Source organism: Poecilia reticulata, linkage group LG11 (assembly GCF_000633615.1).
Source record: "Poecilia reticulata strain Guanapo linkage group LG11, Guppy_female_1.0+MT, whole genome shotgun sequence".
NCBI classification, from domain to species: Eukaryota; Metazoa; Chordata; class Actinopteri; order Cyprinodontiformes; family Poeciliidae; genus Poecilia; species Poecilia reticulata.
In genome coordinates this window covers 16,349,100-16,370,736 of record NC_024341.1, presented here as the reverse complement: position 1 = coordinate 16,370,736, position 21,637 = coordinate 16,349,100, and the positions used below count along the sequence as shown (strand labels likewise).

Genomic DNA, 21,637 nt, shown 5'->3' with positions numbered 1-21,637 from the left:
TATATATATAGCTATTTTAATGCCTCATTAAGCCTAGAATTTGACATTTTAAAATGTGCTGTTTTATCTTTTTGTTAAATAATTTTTTTATTTGCGGGGTGTGGCGCAAAGCCATATATTGAGGCCTTAATCCTCGACCCAGCCGTAACAGTTTCAAGTTCTGGTCCTTTGACCTTTGCTGCATGTTTTCCCTCCTCTTTCATAACCCATCTTCCTGTCAATTCACCATCTCTGAATGAAGAGCCAAAAACAATCCTTAAGAAAAAAAAAAAAACTTCCATTATCTTCATGTCTGTTTGTCCGTTTGCCAGCTTGTAGTGTGTACAAATTTGGGTGGTCCCAATTGTTGTGTACTTTCAAAAGAGATGACGTCCCATGTTAGGTGGTGAAATTTGTTTTGCACATGACTTTGGACTGAAGCGGTTGGGTAATTCTGCATGTTTGCATGTGTGGGATCCCAAAAGTATCATAAAGTGGTTTATTGGGTTTTGACACTCGCAGTAAAAAAAATTCCAATAAATAAATAACCCAAACAGAGCAGCGTCTACTGGGCTCTTATGCTTTTAGCTGGCAGCACCAAGCAGATGTTAAGTGGAGGTGATCAAAGTGGCTCCATCTGCAGCTCTGCTCTGAGATTACCAACAGCCTGGTTGAAGTGAGACCCTCATCAGTGTTTTTAACTAGTATATCTGGATGTTCTGAGATTTTTTTCTGTGTCATGCATAACTCCCAGCTGTGTCATGAACACCATATGACAAAACGTTAGCACTAGTGAGAGCAGGAACAGTTTTTGGGAAAGAAGAAAACTTCTTTTTGGGTCTGCTGTTGCTTAAAAAAAATCATTCTGCATGCTGTCAATGATTAAGATACTTGATTTTGCTAACATTTACTCTCTTTCTTTGCTACTGCCTTGAAGGTTACCTGCATCTGCTTGTGTCACACCACAGCCCAGTTTACTTGTATATTCATGGGGACCAGCCTGATTCATATTTTCCACCATATTGCGTCAAAAACGCTTGTAATCGTTTGCCATTGGAAGTTAGCTTTCAACGCAATACTTTATTGTGTGTCGTTTTGGCACAACAGTTGCAGATCTCTCCGTGGCTGAGAGCAGGATTTGAAAGACTGAGGAGAGGAGAAAATAAATACAAGAGATGTGCGATGATGAAATTTTATTTTAATAACCGAAAGAGAGAAGGAAATGGTTTGCGAGACTGAGGAACTGAGTCACAGAGGAGAAAGATGAGGTATGCTGTCCTCGCAGGGTCATAAAGGTGGTGAGTGGGGCCAGAGGCTTAATGGGATGGAGAAACGTTGTGATTGGCTCATTACTGTGATGGAGCACATTGCCACAACAATTGGCCTTTTCACCCCCTCCACCGCCACCACTTCACGCCGTTCTTTGCACACACTGCTTTTGTATGCACCGCTGCGCCGTGAACTGCAGAGGTGTGTATATGAAGAAGCATACGCTCATACAGCAAAAGTCAAATATTGGCCCGCTGCAGTTCTCGGCGACACTTTCTATTGCTGCAAGGTGAAAGTCTAAGTCATTCATTTGCATATCTTGCAAGCAGCACTTTGAAAAAAAAAAAAAAAGAAGCAAACCCAGAAGGATCTCAAGAGTCGCACATATTCACTTCTTTTTTCTTTTTTTTTGACACAAACATATTCCATTGAATGAGCTTATTTAACTTTTCAGACTGTGTTTATTTTTGCGGAAAAGATGAATGTGTTCAGTATTGTGTCAAATTGGCAACAGAGAGCTCATCGTTCTTCAGCCCCAAAGCCAAGGTGGTCGTTCTCTCTGCCTGTCTCATAAACTCATCTGCCAGTTCAGTCATCTGTGGCATGCCCATTAAAAGGGAATTATTTCAAATTAGGCAAAAATTGTCGGCACCGTTTGCGCTTCCATTCTCGTTATAACTTATAATGTCTTCCCATATTTGTTTGCCCGCATTTGAAAGTTTCACATCAAGTTGCTAATGCTGCACATCATGCTGTCTCTTTGCAGCGACGCAGAGGCAGTGGGGTTTTCTGTGCAAACTGCCTGACCACCAAGACGTCGCTCTGGAGGAAAAACGCAAACGGAGGCTACGTCTGCAACGCATGTGGTTTATACCAAAAACTGCATTCGGTAAGTCAGACACAAACACTTTCTGGGTGCAGATTAGTCTATCACAGACAGACTAATGTGAGACGAAAGGTTTATGGCGTTTTAAGTTGAAAACAATTTAAATATTTAGATGAAACTTGTCATCGACCACTAAGAGGAAAATAGTGAAGAAATACGCCCTCAAAACCCCAGAGAGTTGTCTCTGGGTGTCATTATTCGTTTCACTGTCAGCAATCCGTCCCTATGAGCATTGACAAGATGTCTGAAAGAAAGTGCAAATAATCCACTGATCTGCGTTGTCTGCAGTGTTCATGATGGCAGCTGAGGCCTTCATTTGATGTGCAGAGTAATCTTAGTCATGTTAGCATGTTAGTCAAATACTAGAACTGAAAAACACAAAGTAAGGCAAAGTAAAAAAAAATGTGATTGAAATCAAAGTAATGTTATACTTTAGATTTCATGTAAGAATTAAATTTAAATGTGAGCCTTAAAATTTCTCCAAATGATTTGTTCAATTTAGCAACGAGCTGTATTTTGGTAAATATGCTTTGTTTTTGTTTAAATTCGGAGCTCTGAAGTCAATTTCTTTGCATATTCAAAATATTGTCGTAGATTTGTAATGAGAAATAGTATTTTCTTTAGTTGCTATGGTGTAAAAAAAATTACATAAGAACCATTTTGCCTAATACATTTTTTGTAATGTCCCCCTGTCCGCCTCTAATATTGCTTAAACTGCCTGTTTGATAAGTAATAACTGCAACGAATTAAATTTCCTAAACAGTTTATATTATGAGGAAATCATACGGGAGTAAAGTTTTTGCAATAAGTAAAAGGAAATTTGTCTGAGTGATGAAAATTAATTTGAAGGGCTGAACTGCCATCCACTCATATGAGACTCATAAAGGAAAGGTTGTTCATTGCCATTTTATGGACTGCTGTGTTTTAGTGCGCACGCAGGGTGGCTTTGTCCGCTAATTATTATTCTTCCTGTGTGGCCAATTAGCATGCGATGCAAATGAAATTGTGCATAATGCAGTTAAATGCTTAGTATCTGTTTGACTCTCACTGTGAAAAAGTAATACTGTAGCAGAGGGGGAAAAAAAAAAAATGTATTGTTAATTTGGCGAGTGCCGGGAGTTTGGGGAGCCTTTCGGCAGTCGCAGCGAGCCAGTTCCTCGGCGTAGGAAATGTGATGGAATGGATGGAGTTTACCATCAAAGCCTGGGGAAAGTCGATGGAAATCCCAAATTTAATTAGACCGCATGAAGTTCAGCTGAGATAAAGAGCCAGCTTGATTTTTAGTTGACTTGAGGATATCAAGCTTATTCAGACATCCTCTCAAGGTATTCAGCCTAATTATGCACTTTACAAATAATATCAGAGTTATACAGGGCCCCAAACTTTATAATGTGTGTAGCCCTGACTTTAAAACAGGCTTTCTAGAGAGTTGGAAAAGTCTAGAACTGAAGAATTTTCTGGCTTTGAAAGAATATGTGAATACAAAATAGGAGTCTGGACAATCTTTTTTTTTTTTTTCAAACTTAATCCCCAATCAGATAAAATAATCTGTCCTCTTTCCCTCTTTCATGTTTTACTTAACCTCCTTCTTTGTGTCCTTACTTTCTTCTTTCCTGCCTTCCTTCATTGTGCTCTTCTTTTTACCTTCCTTTTATTTTGCTCTTCAAGGGTTGCCTTTTTGTCTTGTATCCTTCTCTGTCTTGTATCCTCCGTCGATCTGTGTGGCCTACCTCCCTTCTTCCCATCTTTACTTCTTTCTTTGCGTCCTTTCATCTGTTCCTACTACTACTCCTTCCTTTCTTGCTCATTCCCTTGTCTGTATCTGACTGTCCTTCCTGTTTTCTTTGTTTCATTCTTCTTCCCTAAGAAGGAAGCTTCCTTTCTTCCTTCCTTCCTTTGAAAACGTTGAGTTTCGGATCAGAATATTTACATGTAGGATCCCCAGTAAAAATACATTGGAAATGCTTTGAAGCGAAATAAAGAAAATAAACATTGTTAATGAATGAATGAGTGGGTAGACCATACTACAAGCCTGTTAGTGGGATGACGAGTCACTGAAGAGGGCACTGAGGAAAGAAGCTACCGCATCGTTTCCTCTTTCCTACCCCCAAAGATGTCCTTGGTTCAACCCGTTCATCTCATCTGCTGCTCCAATCACGTCCCGTCTCCCTCCACTCTTGGCAGTCCTCACGACAACCATATTTTATATCCTATAATAAAAGTTTTATACGCTCTACACACATTATTAGAGAGGATAGCAGCTAGTAAAACACTTGAGAGTCCGAGAGGGGAAGGGAGAGTTATGAATAAAGAGGGGGAAACGGGCAGATGGAGAGAAATGATGAGTAAGAATAGGAGTGGAAAGATAAATAAAGTTGGAGGGGAAAAAATGGAGGAAAAGATAAAGGCAGCACGAGGATAATGAAGGGGCAGGGGGCGACTGAAGAGTGAGAGATGGAGCCTGTCGCAGAGATTAAGCGAAAATGCAGAATCCTACATTTCAAGAACAGATGGAAACAGATGGAAGGACTGATAAATAGAGCAAGAATTATGCCTACTGGCAGTAAGTCAGCCTAGGTATTATACCATCTATCTCTATTTATACGAAAGTGCAAAACATCACAACTGCCTTGTTTGATTTGAACATCTCGCATTTACAGGATTAGTAGCTCAACAACTGAACTGAATATTTTCCTTATTATGTAAATGTCCCTTTAATTTAACTGCAGTTCCTATGATGACTAAGCTTTCTTTACCAATGAGGTTAATAATTCAGACTTACAATATATGTTGGTTACAGAAAGTAACCCTCCTTTCTGAAACATATGAGGTGACTTGCCTGCATTTATGTAATTCTGCGGGCAACTTTATGTCAAAAATTAGTTTTTAAAATAAAAATCTGAGAAGTGTGGCTTGCTTGTACTCAGACCCTTTAGTCAATACATTGGAGGATTGAACCAAGGTTGTCTGCAGTTGTAGCTGAAGTTCTTTGGGATAAATCCCTATCAGCTTTGCACATGTACATGCTGAAGGTTTTATTCATCATACTTGGGTACAATTGCTCAAACTCGGTCAAATTAAACAGAGATCATCAGTGCTCATTACTTTCCACGCCTTGCAACAGAGGATCAATTCATTCTAGATCGGGACTTTGACTGCACCATTTTAACACATTTAAACAATTTAACTGTACCTCTAGTTTTACCTTTAGGGCTATTGATCCATTGGAAGTGAAACTCTAACATGATTTGTTCCAGGATTGTCCCATATTGCTTGAGTTATACTGATATGAAGTCACTGAGGTGGGACTGTTTACTAATTGGGTTAGTTATTAAGTTTTTGTTTGTTTGTTTGTTTTTGTTTGCTTTTGAGTTTGCAGATTAGAGTAAAGATGGGGGGTGACTACAGATATCGTCCACTTCAATATAATGCACTAGTTTGTGTTGACTGTTCACCTAAAGTCCCAATAAAATACACTTAAATGTTTATTGTGTATATTTACTTTTACAAAAAAAGTCAGCAAATTGGCAAAAAATAGCTTCGGAGTGAAGCAGGTAGCAAAGAAGAAAGTCATGTGATATTTGGCAACATCACGGATCCTTTCTTGTCATTATGTGGTCCCATGTAATGAAATTCTGTTTGGTTGCAGTAGTTTGAACCACCATGTCATACCAAATACTGACTTATAGACCTGTCACTCAGACTGCAGCTTTAATTTTTTTATAACCTGTCACGCTTACAAAGCTCTGTTGCCATCAAGTTCTTGCACCATCATAGAATAATTCGTCTGTAATTTCCCCTGTGCATCGCATTGTGGGAAAACTGCGTCCATCATCAGACCGCCGACAAATCGATTAGTCTTCCAGTATTAGTTGTTTCTGTCAGCTTCTACTGTCAGCTGATTCAAATCCCAGCTCCGCAGTCTGGAAGCGGTTCTCTCTTGCTTCGCTTTCTTCTTTCTTCCTCTTTGTTCCTGGCCTCTTTCTCCTGTGGTTCCTCAACTTGCCGCTTCCCACTTGTGATTTATCTTCCCCCCCTTGTTTACGTCTCTCGTGAAAGAAAAACAAACAGGAAAACTATAGAGAATTAGAGAAATGTCTGTGTTATAATTTAGGCAGTGTTTAGGCTGCCACTTCTCCCAGTGGTGTAATCTTGTTTAGGATATTGATTCAGACTTCTAAATTGTGTATAAAATCTTCAGAGGGACAGTTCCTCTGTTAACAGTGGAGACGCTTTGCATTTTGCTGAAGTACACTGTAAAAAAATAAATAATGCAAAAAGGCATTGTGGACTTTTGGCTAGGACAGCTTAATAAGATATTCTTCTTTTTACTAGAAAAATTAAACTGAGGACCTTTGCATTTTTTTATGACTGAAGTTATTGTTTATTTTAACAATTGCAAGATCAACTAGACTACAAGCCAAACATGCCCCCCCCCCCCCCCCTGAACTAACTGAGTGAGACAGACTTTTGCAAATCCAGGGCTTTTCACATCAGGATTTCTGCAAGTTTCAGTAAGTTAAATTGTTAAAACAGTGTAGACATGCCAATTAGCACATTATTTTCTAACAAGAAAACTTGTTAGAAGCTGAAAAAAAAACTTGAGAGCTTCATCTTCAGAGATTCACCTTCCACCAGGAAAACAACCATAAATATAGAGTCCGAGTTACAATGCAATGGCTTAGATCAAAGAATGTTCATTAGTTAGAATTGCCTAGTCAAAGTTCAGGCCCAAAATCAACCAAAAGCATTTGCCAGTACTGTTGATCGCAAATGTTCCCCATCCAATCCGGCTAAGTTTGAGTTATTTGGTGAGGGGAAAAAATAGAAGATAATTCTGTCTGTAGATTTATAAAATTCGCACTAAAATTCATACTACAAAATACTTGTTCAAGGTCTTGATTCGGGCGAGAATGCCAATGCACATGTTTTTTAAAAAGTTTATAAAGAGTCAATTTTAAATAAACCTGAGGTTTTGACGTTTGTTGCACTGATGTAGTTTTTGTCATAAATAACTAAGTATGCACCAATGATTAGCTTCAGCAGTTTATGAGGAGAAAATGGAGGAGCATGTGTTCAGAAATGCTTTTGACTACTGGAAAAAGAACTGATTAAATTCTTAGCAACTGTGCAATTTTTACTCTACAAAATTCTGCACGCCTGTGATGTTCTCCTTTTCTCAATTTGTATTTTGTAAATGTATTTTTTTAATTTGCCTTGACTAATGTAATTTGCAGTTTGACCCTTATGAGTGTGGGATGCACTTCTCAAAGTAGAGTTAAGCTTGTGTCCTGGGGGCAAACTGAGATGACAGAAGATGTGAGTGTGCCCCCTTGTGTTTAGGGCAAGAAGTACAGCTTTCAGAGGCGGTGGTTATGTTGGTCTGAAAGAATTATGTAAAACAAAATTACAGGTTTCTAACATCTAATGACATTTTCAACAACGAAAAAGATATGCTGTCTTGATTGATCAGTTTGATTTGATTACACCATCGACACTCACAGAAGCCTCTCAATCATTGAATAAGTTATTTATTAAATGTTATTATAGTCAAGTATAGCTGGTGTATGTACACTTGACATGTATTAGTCAAATCAGCAGCATTACTCGCATGACAGAGCAGGGGGACTCAGTAATATTCCTGTGTGTCTCTCTTTATTTGTAGACTCCGAGGCCCCTGAACATCATCAAGCAGAACAATGGCGAGCAAATCATTCGACGGCGGACCCGAAAGCGCTTGAACCCCGACACTTTGTCGTCCGAGAACCCGGCCCCAAAACAGCAGCGAATCACCAGCGAGGAGCGCCTGAACGGTGAGGAGTTGGACACCAGGAGCTGCCCGTCAGTGAAAAGCCAGCAGCCTTCTCCGCGCTCACGCTCCCCGCGGTCCACTCAAGCCTTCTTAGCCAATCAGACTCTTGAGATCCACAGGCGCATGCCTCCCCTCCTCCTTCCCTCGCATCCTACCCCAGCCATGGTGGCCGAGAGCAACGGGGGCATCACAGATGGGGGATTAACGTCAAAGCTAGAAGTGGGGAAAGGAGGAGGATCAGAGAGGGGAAGCCCAATTGAAAAGTACATGCGTCCGTCTAAACCCTCTAGCTACTCTCCTCCAGGTTCGCCAATTGAAAAATATCAATATCCGCTTTTGCCATTACCTCTTCCATTGACCCTGTCACCTGATTTGACACCTGAATCTGATTGGCTCAGATTTTGGACCAAGTATAAGATGGCAGCCACCTCTGGGGTCCCTGGTAGCATCAGTAATCTGAGTAGCCCCAGTGGGATTGGAAATAACGCCCATCATCTCGGAACCATGGTGACCCCTGTACAGTATCACCAGCAAAGCTACACGGTGCCTTACTGTGCTTCCCCTTACTCCCCTCTGCCGCCTCCCCCAGCCCCTTCTCACTACCCTCCTCCGCCTCCTCATCACGCCCAAACGTTATCTTCTGTGTCACCGGAGAACGACACTCCTTTGGATCTCGCGATAAGGCAACGAGACACGAGCAGCGCAAATATGTATGTGTCGAACGGTTCAGAAAGAAAAAGGAAGGAGTCGCCCCAAAGTGAGACCTCGATGGGAAACTGGAAAGGTGAGAAGGAGCGCGAAGAGATGGCGGAGGAAGGAAAACGTGAGTCGAGTATCGTGTCGAACTGCTCGAAGGCAGACGCAGCCACACAGGACGACCTCGCCAACCGCTGCACTCACTGTGGCATCTACTTCCTGGACGAGGTCATGTACGCCCTGCACATGAGCTGCCATGGCGACAAGGAACCATACCAGTGCGGGTTTTGCCTCCACGTATGCGCGGACCGCTATGACTTCACCACGCACATACAGAGGGGCTTACACAAAACGCTGCCGCCGCCGCAGCAGCAACAGAAGGATCACACACCAGACGGCAAAAGTCTCCATGTAATGGCAGCACCGGAGTGTCAAAGTCAGACACCTGCACCGAAAGATGGAGGGATCACAAGCGAAGATGATGAAGTCATGAGTACAGATCACGATGGCCAAGAAAAGAAAGATACAGACAGTGGAAGTATGCAAGAAGTTGAAAAAGAGCAAGAAAAAAGTAAGGAATTATGTGGGAAAGCGTCGTTGGATGATCAGAAATCCCCGGAGATAACAACTGTGGCAGAATCTGCAAAGCTAGATGGGCTCACTGATGGAAATTAAATGACTCGCAAAACATTAATAACATGTTATTGGAGTATTAGGCTCTATGTTCCTGAAGGTATGCTCATTTCCTAATGGGCGTACCTTACAAAGCACTCCCACTGTCAAAGGCTCAGAGAAATATATTGCAGGACCCAGGTGAACTACGGCTGGGCAAGGGGAGAAACGGCCTGAATCCTCCGGTGAGTTACGGCTTACCTGACAGATTTGTGGCAGGGAGTCAACAGGGTGCTGGCATCCAGCTGAAATCACTTTTCAGAAACAGCCGATCTGCGCGCATTCACATAGGAGGATCGGAGGCTGGACTAACATAGCCATCAAACAAGAGCAAAAACAAAACAAAAAAAACAACTCAAAGTATAACACTTGAACTTTGCTGCGTTGATTTCATCTGCTGCATTTACCCTTCTTATTTCAGAACAGCCAGATGAGATCTGGTGTGAACTGCTGCGCTTTTGCCCAGAACATGTTTATTTTTCCTCTCAAGTGGATCTCAAAAACCAAAAAAAAAAGAAGAAAAAAAAACACTCTGTTTTGAGTATTTTCAAACTGGTTTGCTTGAAACCAGCTAGGGCTTATCTGCGGTTCAGTTGGTACGAAATTGACCAGTTTCCTTCACTTTATCCCATGCTGTTTCTCAAACTGATCCTGGATCAATGCAAAATCTACACGGTGGCTGAAAACTAGTCCTAACCCCTTTTTGAAACTGCTTGAATCCAGGTCAAACTGTTAAAACTGGTCTAAAGTCTTCATCTGTTTGGATGAAAAACAAACTAAAAGACTTTATTTTTTACTTTCCACTGTGCCATGATACTAGCTATGTGCCTGGCTGCCTGCCTAAATAGAACAACCATTTATTAACCTGCTTGACATTTATATTAATGATATGAATAATAATAATAATGGAAATAAGAAGAAGAACCATGATGGCGTCATTAATCGAAAATGCAATTTGCTACATTTTCTTATTTGTCGTTTTGTAAAGGTAAAAAAAACAATGTTTTGTTTTTTAAAGGAAATGGTACTATAAAAATTAGTCTATTTTAGTTCTTTTTTTTTCTCCTGTTTTTGTGTCTTCAATGAGATTTGTTACGTTGATAAAAGCCGTCTAACAAGAACGAAAACTGGTACAGCAGAGGAGGGGGTTGCGTGCGCACATGTGCGTTTGTTTTACTGCATTTACAGTGTGTGTGTGTGTGTGTGTGTGTGTGAGGATCGAAGGTTTTCCGTCCCTAAATGATGATGTAAACACAATGAATGCTAATGCTCAGTTTCTTAGTCCTCAGGGGTCACACGTGCACACCAACCTGCCTTCATCACAGCATGTGACACATCATTTGTACACATCAAAGGCTTGGTGAGATAAGTGTTTTTAGCATGTTGTGTCTTGTTTTCTTTGGTTCTTCCTATATATGTTTTTATTGCGTGTTGTTTTTTTGTTTGGCAATAGGCCAAAGTGTTTCTTTTATTTTTTATTTTTTCGGTTATAACTTTTCTTAATGTCTACATGTGTTTAAGTTACTAAGTGTATTAGAGAGACTTCAGAAATTAGGGAGCAAAACCCAACATTTTTATCAAACTGATCAACTTTTTTGGGTTAACTGTATAAACTAGTCTTAAGAGATTCTTGCCTACAGTGTTTTATGTCTTATTGCTCAGTTTTGTTTTTTTAAGTTACCTTTACGTAGCACATTATAGCATCTTCATAATTTTGGAACATCTGTTGCCTTTATAATGGATGGAAACTGTTACATTTTTTTTACCATAAATATTACAGAAAACCTTCATAAGAAAAGAAGTATAATTAGATTTTAAATCCTGAAGTTAAGAAAAAGTTCTCAAAGGTATTTTTTCCCCCCTTTTTTTTGTTTCTTTTTCTCCGAGACCCCTCAATCAGTTGAACGAGATGTTGGTTATCTTACCTGTTGTCAAAACTGATGGAGACTTCTTCAGCCTCGCTGCCTTAGATGCTAGAAAACAAAAAAGAGAATCCTTCGCTGGATATCAAAGAGAGAGAGAGGAACAAGATAAGAATCAGGAAATAACTATTTTTTATATTTATTCAAAAGATGTAAAAGAAAAAAAAATACCCACTTGGTGCCTGCTAATTATACATTTTTTTGAAGACATTGATACATTGATCTTCTCCATGATTCTCATGTTCCTAGTTTCAAGGAATGCTACAGAATCGAAATGTCGCAGTTTCAAAAACGGTGTCGTTTTGTTCCCACGGTTCCCACAGGCAAAGACAGTGTGGGGTTTCCTCCATGTGTATAAAATATCACAACACCTTCTTCTCCCTTTTGTCAGTCAGCTGTGTTTTAGTCTAAATTATGAAGTCAAATAATTTACTTGCTCTCAAAGTAGTTGTGCTTTTTTTCTCGCTCCCTCTATTCAAATGTACAATTAGCATCACAGGATCAAATAAAGAATCCAGAAAATAAAACTAATAAATCCTTCATCTCAAATTTACAGTTGGCATTGCTGATTCAAATAAATAATTCAGAAAATAAATATAATAAATCAATATTTTGTATGATTTATTATATCATACAAAATGATGAGGTCTGGTATTTTAGCCTGAAACTGACAATGCATATTATTATAATACGTTCCATAAAATTAAGACTGCAGATTTTCAAGCGATGGGGTTAGAGTACTGAATTTATTTTTGAATATTTTTACTCAAGGTCGTCCAGTCAAGAGAATCTCCTACTGGCCCGTGGCAATCCTTTAAAAATCCGAGTTTTGTGTAAGAAGACTAGAGTTTGTATAAACACGTGACTGATATTAGGCATCATGCAATAACTTTTCATTTTTAGTCTCCAAAGAAGGAACCATGCTTCTCTGTGGTTCTGTATTATCAAACTTGTCAGCTTATTTTCCATGTATGCACACTACCTTTTAGAAATGATGAGCCACACATCTCAAGGAACAGACTACAAGTGCTTTGGTCTTCATTCGAGGCATTACATATTGTGTAATTGATGTCATAAATAATAATACGACTAGATACGGTGCCTCCAATAAAACTGGTTTGAAATTAGGACCAACATTGGATTTCATGTTGAAACTGAGAAATTGAACATAAAACATATTCAGTGAAATGTACGATTTTGAAGAGAAGTAAAAAGTGATGCAATTATGGTGGAGAATAAAAAACATTGCCAGTAACTGCAAAAATAAACCTTTACATTCAGTAGATCTGTTTAATCATTAATCTATACGTAGATTAATTTAAACTGACAAGCCAGCTATCTATTTCTCATAAGATTCTCAAATAAAGCTGCAGGTTGTTTGTGCAATATAATTACCGAAGTAGTTGAAGCGTAGGTCAAGGAGTTGGCTGTTTTTTATTCTTTTTGTCCTTATTTCAAAGAAAGACGCATGATCTCCATTAACTGTGTCATTTAAATCTACTTTTACTAAAAATGTTACCCAATATGCAATGTCTGGGGATGTTCAGCAAACTTATCATTCAAACTTTATTGCCATTATTTTTGGCAATATTTTGTCCTGTTTTTTATTTTGTTTTCATTTTTAATTTTTGTGAACTTTAAAACTTTTGATCTGTTAAGGGACTTCTAGTACATAAAGAATGTTTACATCTGTTTTTGTAGCAAAACAAAACAAACAATGCACTGTTTTTAAGACAACGATGGAGTGGATGGAAGGATGTTGGCTGAGATGGAAGGATAGGAGCATCTGAAGAATTTCTGGGAGAAAATGAGACGTACAGTAGCTGATAGAAATGTTTTCTTGGTTTTTCCTTTGACTGTATTTCAGCATCATTGCATTGATTTCACGTGCTGATTTGAATCTAGGTGTAACAGTACATCTCAGTCCTCTCCTTATTGTCCTTTCTATAGCCTGCCTTCTCTCAGCATTCCGTGTTTTCAGTGATTTACAAAGCATAGTGAACACGTTTCTCAAGGTTTTGAATCAGAGTCTTGCGCTGTCTTCAAAATGTTCACTCATTTACTGACAAACTCGTACTAAATTTAACTGGAAGAGTCGAGAGTTGATGCCTTTGAAGCTTTGGTTGTTTTGTACCTGACTTTGAACTGACAAAATAAGGCAGTGTCGTACAGATCACACCTCAGTTCATATCCATCTCATGAATATTGTATACCCTCATTGACAGACAGATATTCAATCAATACATTACAGAGACATTTTTTTTTTATTTGTACCCGTTAGTTCAAATGTGCAAAATAGTATCTATAGTCTTTATTATTACTAACTTATTGTACAGATATTTATCTCCGAAACTCAACAACTGTGGACAGAGAGTGGTCTTCTTTCTTCGCTGACCACTGGTGGTGGTATGCTGCAGTAAGACTGACTGCAGTGCTTTGGAAGCAGGACGGGCGTACGGCAGCACAGCTCTGTTTTGTCATAAAAGGTCCCAATAACAAAGAAAAAGAAGCTAGTTTCGTTACTAGTTGCGAGAGGACAACAGTGCATCTTTCATCCGAACCACAGCTCTGCTCAACCCCGTCCGCTTGGCTGTTCCCTTCAGTGTCTCTCCACACCGCCCACTTTTGGAATTTTTCATTATTTGTCAGGGGTGGAGTTTTTGCTTTCAAAGAGCATCTGGTTGCACCTTAAACAAGTCTGAACACCTGAGTAATTAGGTTGTGGGCATTAGCACTGAGCTCGCTGTAATTGTTAGCTAGATAGCATTAAGCTAATTTTTAGTGATTGCATCCTTACCATAATCTAGACTCATTAGCGATAGCTGTCTAGCGCTAACATGACCGTTAGCGTTAGCTGGGCAACATTAGTATTGAGCTAACCCTTGGTGCTAGCATACAAACTTAATATTTACCCAACTGATATTGTTAGTATCCTAACGTTGGAGTTGATCTGGCCATTACTGTACATGTTGTCATTAGTGTGAAGCTAATGTTATGGAATGCTAACAATGTAGGTGAACATTAGTATTAGATTGAAAATTATTTGTTTAGACCACACCATAAGGATGGTTTTTTTTTGTGTTTGTTTTATTTATAAGCTACTGACTGGTCCTGCAGTGTTTTGACGGAAAAGGGCCATTAAAGTCTTCTTTATTGTCAATTCATCATGTTTACCCGACATACAAGGAATTCAAATTAGGTTTCTGGCCATCCCCCCGTGAAACTAAAAACTTAGCAATATCACAAAGCAATAAATAAGAACAAATAGTAATAAATAAAATATTCCATAATCTATACAAAAATACAACAGTTTTATTAAAAATTCCCTTAAACCAAACACAAACTCTTAGATAGCTAACAGCTTAGATGGATAGAGCTCATGGGAGAGATGGAAGGAAGGGGGCAGATCTGACTGCAGCAAAGGTTCCTGTGGGAATGAATAGCTTTTATCTATGAGGTGCAAGATCTACACCTACGCCACGTGGCTCTCCGTAAATGCCTATTTTAAAATGTTCAAATTTAAAATGAACTCTGTAGTGAAAGAGTGGACAATTTGAACACAGTAATAGCTACTCAAGAGTTTAAATGCTGACCTATCAAACTAATTTAAGCTTTGTACAGTTGACTTCAACATGGCTCTGGTTGGTTCAACGATATTTACTGGGTTTTGTCATGAATTTCAAGATGGTTCATATCAAGAGAGCTAACATTAAACAGGAATACAACATAAGTTCTCTCCTGTATTATTGTGTTTTATGGACTCATTAGAAACATTTCTAGGGGACTGAAAAAAGGGCTGTCTGAATTATTTTGGCTAATTCTGGTGTGAAAAGTTATTTTGATGAACCAGAGAGATTTCCCGGTAGGCTGGGGGCCAAATATTTCTTTTTTTTGTTTTTATGCCATGATGTTTCAGTGTCTTAACTTTTGAAGGAAATATTTTCTCTGTTAAGTCGAAAACAAACAAAAAAAAACTGCCTTGACAGCAAAAACTTTGTTCTTGCGCACTTTTGAGTTTGTTAAAGCCCTCTGAAATCCGGTCCCATTTGACGATGCGTTTTTGTTTTCTCACCCACTTTTTGACAATGTCGCACCCATTTAAGGAAACTGTACTAAACCATAAATACACTTGTGTCTTTATGAATGTTGGGATTTTAACTTGTAGATCATGGTATCGATTATGCAAATATGCTAAAAAAAATAAATAAAAAATACACATATATATATTAAAAAAAAAAAGTTAGGGTCTGGAGAATACATGGTCTTGTTTTACTTCAGTGATGACTATATGCTTTTTGGTTTAATGGCATTTTGAATCAGCGTTTACATTGGGAGGCCTTATCACGTGTTTTGTCTTTGTCAGAATGTGTTCTAGGATTTGATGCTATTGCTTGCACTCCATTTATTATGTTCTTATTGCCAAGGAAGGGACAACACACACACACACACACACACATAGGTACATAGTGAGCGTAGATTTTGGGGTGAACAGTGTTAACTAAGGCTAGTCTAATACTGGCTGACAATACACACCACACTCACACACAGTACGTGTTTATGTTTAATCAGTTTATTATATTAGGAGTTTGTCTCTTCTATGTTGAATGGCTTTTGTAGGGAAGGTTGTTTGTTCATTTTTAGGTCATGTTTTCTCTCATGTTATTTTATTCTGCTACCTTTCTGTATGTTATTGTTTGTTGTTTTTTTTTAGTTTTGTGTCATGCAAAAATGATATTTCAGCAACATATTTTGACAGCCAAGAAAAGTTTGTTACACAGCTAAACTTGAAGAATAGTGATGACGATTATGATAATAATAAATAATAAAAGTTATAACAAACATTCTCAAAAAAGGACAATGTGTGTTTTATTTTGACATGGTCTCTAGATGAAGAAGAATGCAAGTGTTTTATAAAAACGTATCACATATTATAAACCTAGTATTTTTTTCTACATCTTTGTATTATCAAGATGCTCATAAAGGATTTTATTCCAAACCAGATATATATTTTTTGAAGCCTGAATCTTAAGCCTGCTGACCTCAAACTGTGGTTTCTAAATGAAGCCACTACATTAATCTTTTAATCTATTTCTGTTTGATGCCCCCTGCACCTCTTGATACCAATATCTATCTTTATTTTGTATTTTCATTTAGGTAGAAATGAATGGCAGTGTAAGAACATGTTTCATAAACGTAATTCCTTTTAAATTTAATTACTGAAGTTGTTTGAACTGCTGATCCACAAAGTCAAAAGTTTCTGTGAGATCAGCTTGCAGTCTTGTCTTTAAAGATATTTGGTACGACTTTGTGTAAATGTATTCCTATTGTGAATTCCCCCTATAAATGTTCAATTTCAATTGAACAAAAAGTTGCACGCTAAATACAGTCTGAGTGTCTCAAATGATAACATTACCTGAATTAATAAAACAATCAGGCCAGATCTCCTGCCATTTCAGTCTCCAAGGATTTGGTATGCTGAGGTGAGTAGATATTCATCTCTACACAGAGTGTGTGCATATTGCGGTATAACAAAGCCTTCATACACATTTTAAAAATATTTGTCCTGTCTACAAAAATCTGCCTGCATGGTTTATGGGATTAATTGGGTGTTGGGCTGAAGACTACTCGTATCCCAAAACACGTAAGTAGTGCTGATGTTCTCTTTGACACTCTTCAGCCTGTTTAACAAAAATCACACATATGTGGAAGAACTCCACTGTTGTGGTTTAAAAACAAAAAGGAAGCGACGGTAAGTTTCTGTCAATATTTCTGAACTCTTGATGTCCAGTACACACCATCCACATTTTTTTTTTTTTTTTTACGTTTACATTGGGAAAACAATTTTAAAAATCTTATGGAGGCAATTCACAAAACAGGGCAATCATCTTTTTTTGATAACTTTGTTGCTACTGCTATTTCTACACTGGTGGATCACATGGGAAATGAGATATCTCTCGTGTTTTCATCCTCTGTGATTATACTTGATTGTAGTTACAAAGTTTAATGTAGTGCTCATTTGGGCTATCACCAAAAAATTATAATAATACATATTCAATGGCGGAATTGCAAAACAAATGGGAAACCTGCAGACTCGGTAGAGCCATTTGCACATAATTTAACAAAAATACATTTTATTTATAAGCTTCTTTTCAAGCCTGTCGAGGTCGATTTATATCAACATGAAGCAATATATTGTGAACAAAAGTTATAAAGGTTGAAATTGATCTCTCTCTAGCTGCAAACACAAAATAATTAAATAGAAGAAGGGGTTTATCTTTCTATTTTATTCTGCATATTATTGCTTTTGCTTATGCAAATGGCATGTAGTTAATCCAGGTTTTGTATCTTGTATCTTTCATGTTTTCATGTTTTGTTTTTTTTTTGCCTTCCGCTCTTCTCTTTTAAAGGAAACAAAACACCTGTATTGCTTCCAAGTCTTTTGTGCTACTAACTTTTAATCAAAATTAATTAGTTAAAAACATACACTGCTATTGCAATTGCATGTTTGGGTTTGTTTTCCTTAGCTGGTGAGGAAATCCAATTTAAAAAATGTTTCCACTAGATGCAAGTATCGTTTTCTATTCAGTGAAAATATTTTTTTTATTGCATGTTCTAACAAGTTAGGTAACTTTACCCCACAACTCACATTTTAAGTTTTAAATGTGTAGATTTTAAGTTTGGTTTTATCAGAGTTTTGGAATCAGTTTTTTTTTATTTTTATTTTGAGTGGTTAGTGTTCTTTTGATATTTAGCTATGTTTTCGGGCTGCACAGTGGCGCAGTTGGTAGAGCTGTTGCCTTGCAGCAAGAAGGTTCTGGGTTCGATTCCCGGCCCCGGTCTTTCTGCATCGAGTTTGAATGTTTTCCCTGTGCATACGTGGGTTTTCTCCAGGTACTCCGGTTTCCTCCCACAGTCCAAAAACATGACTATTAGGTTAATTGGTCTCTCCAAATTGCCCCTAGGTGTGAGTGTGTGTGTGTGTGTGTGGTTGTTTGTCCTGTGTGTCTCTGTGTTGCTCTGCGACAGGCTGGCGACCTGTCCAGGGTGACCCCGCCTCTCGCCCAGTACGCTAGCTGGAGATAGGCACCAGCAACCCTCCTGACCTCATTGAGGGACAAGGGTGTAAGAAGATGGATGGATAGCTATGTTTTCTTGGCATCCAGTTGTTTTAGTGATATATTGTAGCATCTAATGTACCCCTGTGTGTATCATTCACACCTTCCTCCAAGCTCCTTAGTCTTGCTTCCCACACAGCTGCCATGCATTTTGCATAATTGGACTCACCTGGATTCTGCATGAGTTTTCTTGTCTCCTCATTATTTAGGCATGCAGTGTTCATTCACTCTGGTTTGTCCTTCCGGTGTGCTCATGCTGGTTCCTGTGCACAGATGTCTGTCCTATTTTCCTTCCTGTTTGTTTTTCCTGAATCAAACCTCCTATAAGTAATTGTTTCCCAACACATCTGCCTTTTTCTTCTCCGCATCCGGGTTTTCCTGTACCAAATAAGACAAGAAATGAATGACGGTGATAAAAAAGGAAATGTATGTTGTTGATGCGTCATCTTAATCGCAATCTTTGATCGAACATTGAGGTGTGACCACAGAGAGATCCTATCCTGGAGATGCATCTCTCAAAACTTTTAACATTCAACTTGATGAATATTGATTTAAGCAATTGTGTATCCAGAGTGAATCATATAAAAAAGAAGAAAAAAAAGCATTGCTTGAAATTACACATTTAAACAGAAAGAATTATGTCAAAATAAAAATCAATAGGATTCTTATGCACCCTTTTAGTTTTCACGTTTATCCCTGAAATTGAGTTTTGATTTCCATCGTGGCATCATGGGATCTTTGTCTCCTCGTGTCCTCCAGTTTATGTTTGTTTTCAGAAGATTTAAAAGTGACATAATTTTTAAACAGGTTTTACAATATATCTAAGTAGAAGGTTATTTGAAAAAAAAAATAAAATAAGTAGCACTCTTAACCTAACACTGTACATCTTTTTACACCATAGAAAAGTAACGCAGATATAAAATAGGGCAATAAGAATATTACGTAAAACCTAAACGGATTCCGCTTAATTACTTTTATTGAAAACAAGAGGAATATTACAGCAACAATTACCACAGAGTCTACCATATCATGACCCCGGCGCTGCTGAACTACGATAACACCAGGTTTCCTCTCCAGTACACACCCCACTGAGGTAATTTGAGAACCTATTTTCCTCCAGGCTCTCTTTGGGTCAGGAACTTTGACAGACTTAATCAGCACAGCGACGCTATCTTTTAAATGACAAAAAGCGTCTAATCTTTGGGTAATATTATGTATAGCATTATCATTTTATCTTTGCGGCTATAAAGTGAACATTGATCAGGGTTGATTAACTCTGCCTTTGAACTTGCAAGGAAATTATGTAGCAGCATGATACCATTTATATCTGTGTGTGTGTGTGCGTGTGTGTGTGCGTGTGCGTGTGTGTGTGTGTGTTGAAAGCGTAGAACTGCGAGATGATTGGCCACAGAAAGTCGGCTTCAGACTGGAATACTAAACACCCTGGTCTCTGCCAGAGAGGTCAGCACACAGGCACATGCAGCAGAACATAATTATTAACCTGCTTGAGCCACACACACAAAAAAAAGACCGGTAAATGAATAAACTTTTGCCTAAAACGATAAATGTAAAACCAAATGTTTTCACCGTGTATGGACGGCAACGTACCAGATAAAGGATGCACACTCAGATTGAATGTTGACATTTTCTAAGTGTGATGCCTGCATGTCTTCTCCCCTGTGTTTGGTGTTGGCCCCTGACGGTGAGCCTGTCAGCCTGCCCGACTCTCTGTTTAAACATCTCACCAACAGCGGTTCTGTTTATCGTAATTCATGTTTATGTATGAGTTACTAACACCGATGACAGGGAGGTTTGACTGGGTGTCTGCACGTGAGAGAGCCGCAGGCAAACGTGTGTGTGTGTGTGTGTGTGCGTGGCTGCGCAGGGACACGTGTAATAAAACACTGCCACAGTGGATGTCATGTTTTCATAAGGCTTGATTGAGCTGTAACCTGCTAGCTGACATTTTGCAACAGCTCAGATTTTATATTCTGACATATGGGTAGCAGACGGACGGACGGATGGGGAATGAATGCAATGTATGTGGGTAGTCATTGCATCATAAAAAAAAGAAGACGGCTCAGATATTCATTAAATACCATAAATATAGGAGTCATGCCCATTGCGAGAGTTCTTCTGACAACTGTAGCACTCTAGTTTTGCAAGCAAAAATGTGCATCGGTTGTTTACATAAAGCACACTCGTTTTTACTTGAGGATGAGCTGAATATCACTCTTTGGTTACCAGGAACCTGTAGGTTGTGTTACTTTATAGAGAGCAAAGTTTGAAATGACATGATGGCTTTATTAGACAAAATGAATTATAATCCCTGATCTAATAAAATTAAACTCGGTGTTAATTCAGTTTTAATTGCATTGAAGCAATTCAGAACAAATGCAGTCTCAAGGCACTTTATTAAGAAAATGCTTAACTAGGCCATTGACTTCCTGGTCTGGACTTGAACAAAGCCATTCAGTCCGCGTTGGCCACACTTCCAAATATTGAACAACAAAAGCCGGAGCAAAGTTAATGTAAGAAATGGTAAAGATATCGCTCAGCTCGGCACTCCTTCGCAGTGGGGGACGGTTTTGTCCGGTGCGCGTGATTTTTGGTCAGCTTCGTTGCGTGAGCTCCTTCACCTCTGAGCTTGCGCATTACACATATCATGGCCAAACGTAAGAAACTGGGTAAAATCAGATTCAATCATTTAAAACTAAAACAGAGCTCATGCCTCCAGCAAGCAGTCGTTTCTCGACCCACTGAGAAATATCCAAATGATTCAAAGAAATATGAATAATTCGATCCTAACAAAGACGAATTAAATCACTTGTATACATTCCAGTTCAGTCCGACTAATCAATGACCACATTCATGTCAGTTTATTATTCCAGTTTGTGAAAGGATTTCTATCCTAGGAAGCAAAGAAAACTTATTTTAAGTCATTTACAAAGGAAAGCAGATTACACTTCTGTTCTGGGTTTTTCTTCAGTGAAGACTTGTGAACAAATAATTTAGTATTTCCAACAATAGAAGGAAACTGGAAGGTTAAAGTCCATCCATGGCTGCTTATGGAGAATGCTTATCTTTTTACTTGGAAGACGTGACGGCTGAAAACCTCTTTTGCCGTCTCTAATGAAAGAGTTGTCATTTCTGTCACAGTCTCTGAAAATAAAGTCATTTGACTGCATGGAAAAACTCAACAGGCACTTTGAAGGACAATCTCAACACCGAGTCAATCAACACAATCAGCTTCTCCAACGTTTATTACGTCCTTCGTTCTAACAGG

General features: G+C 38.6%; 1 protein-coding gene across 6 annotated transcripts in view; it reads left to right on the top strand.

Moving 5' to 3' along the window:
• Nucleotides 1-10,941, top strand: part of trps1 (trichorhinophalangeal syndrome I) — a 183,355-nt gene extending 172,414 nt beyond the window's left edge. For all 6 annotated transcript variants that reach the window (XM_008422123.2, XM_008422121.2, XM_008422120.2 and 3 more), the window contains 2 exons: nt 2,015-2,137; nt 7,800-10,941. In XM_008422123.2, the coding sequence (XP_008420345.1) occupies nt 2,015-2,137; nt 7,800-9,317 (1,641 nt within the window). In that variant the 3' untranslated portion in view covers nt 9,318-10,941. The remainder of the gene's footprint in view (nt 1-2,014; nt 2,138-7,799) is intronic.
• Nucleotides 10,942-21,637: the final 10,696 nt, after the last annotated feature.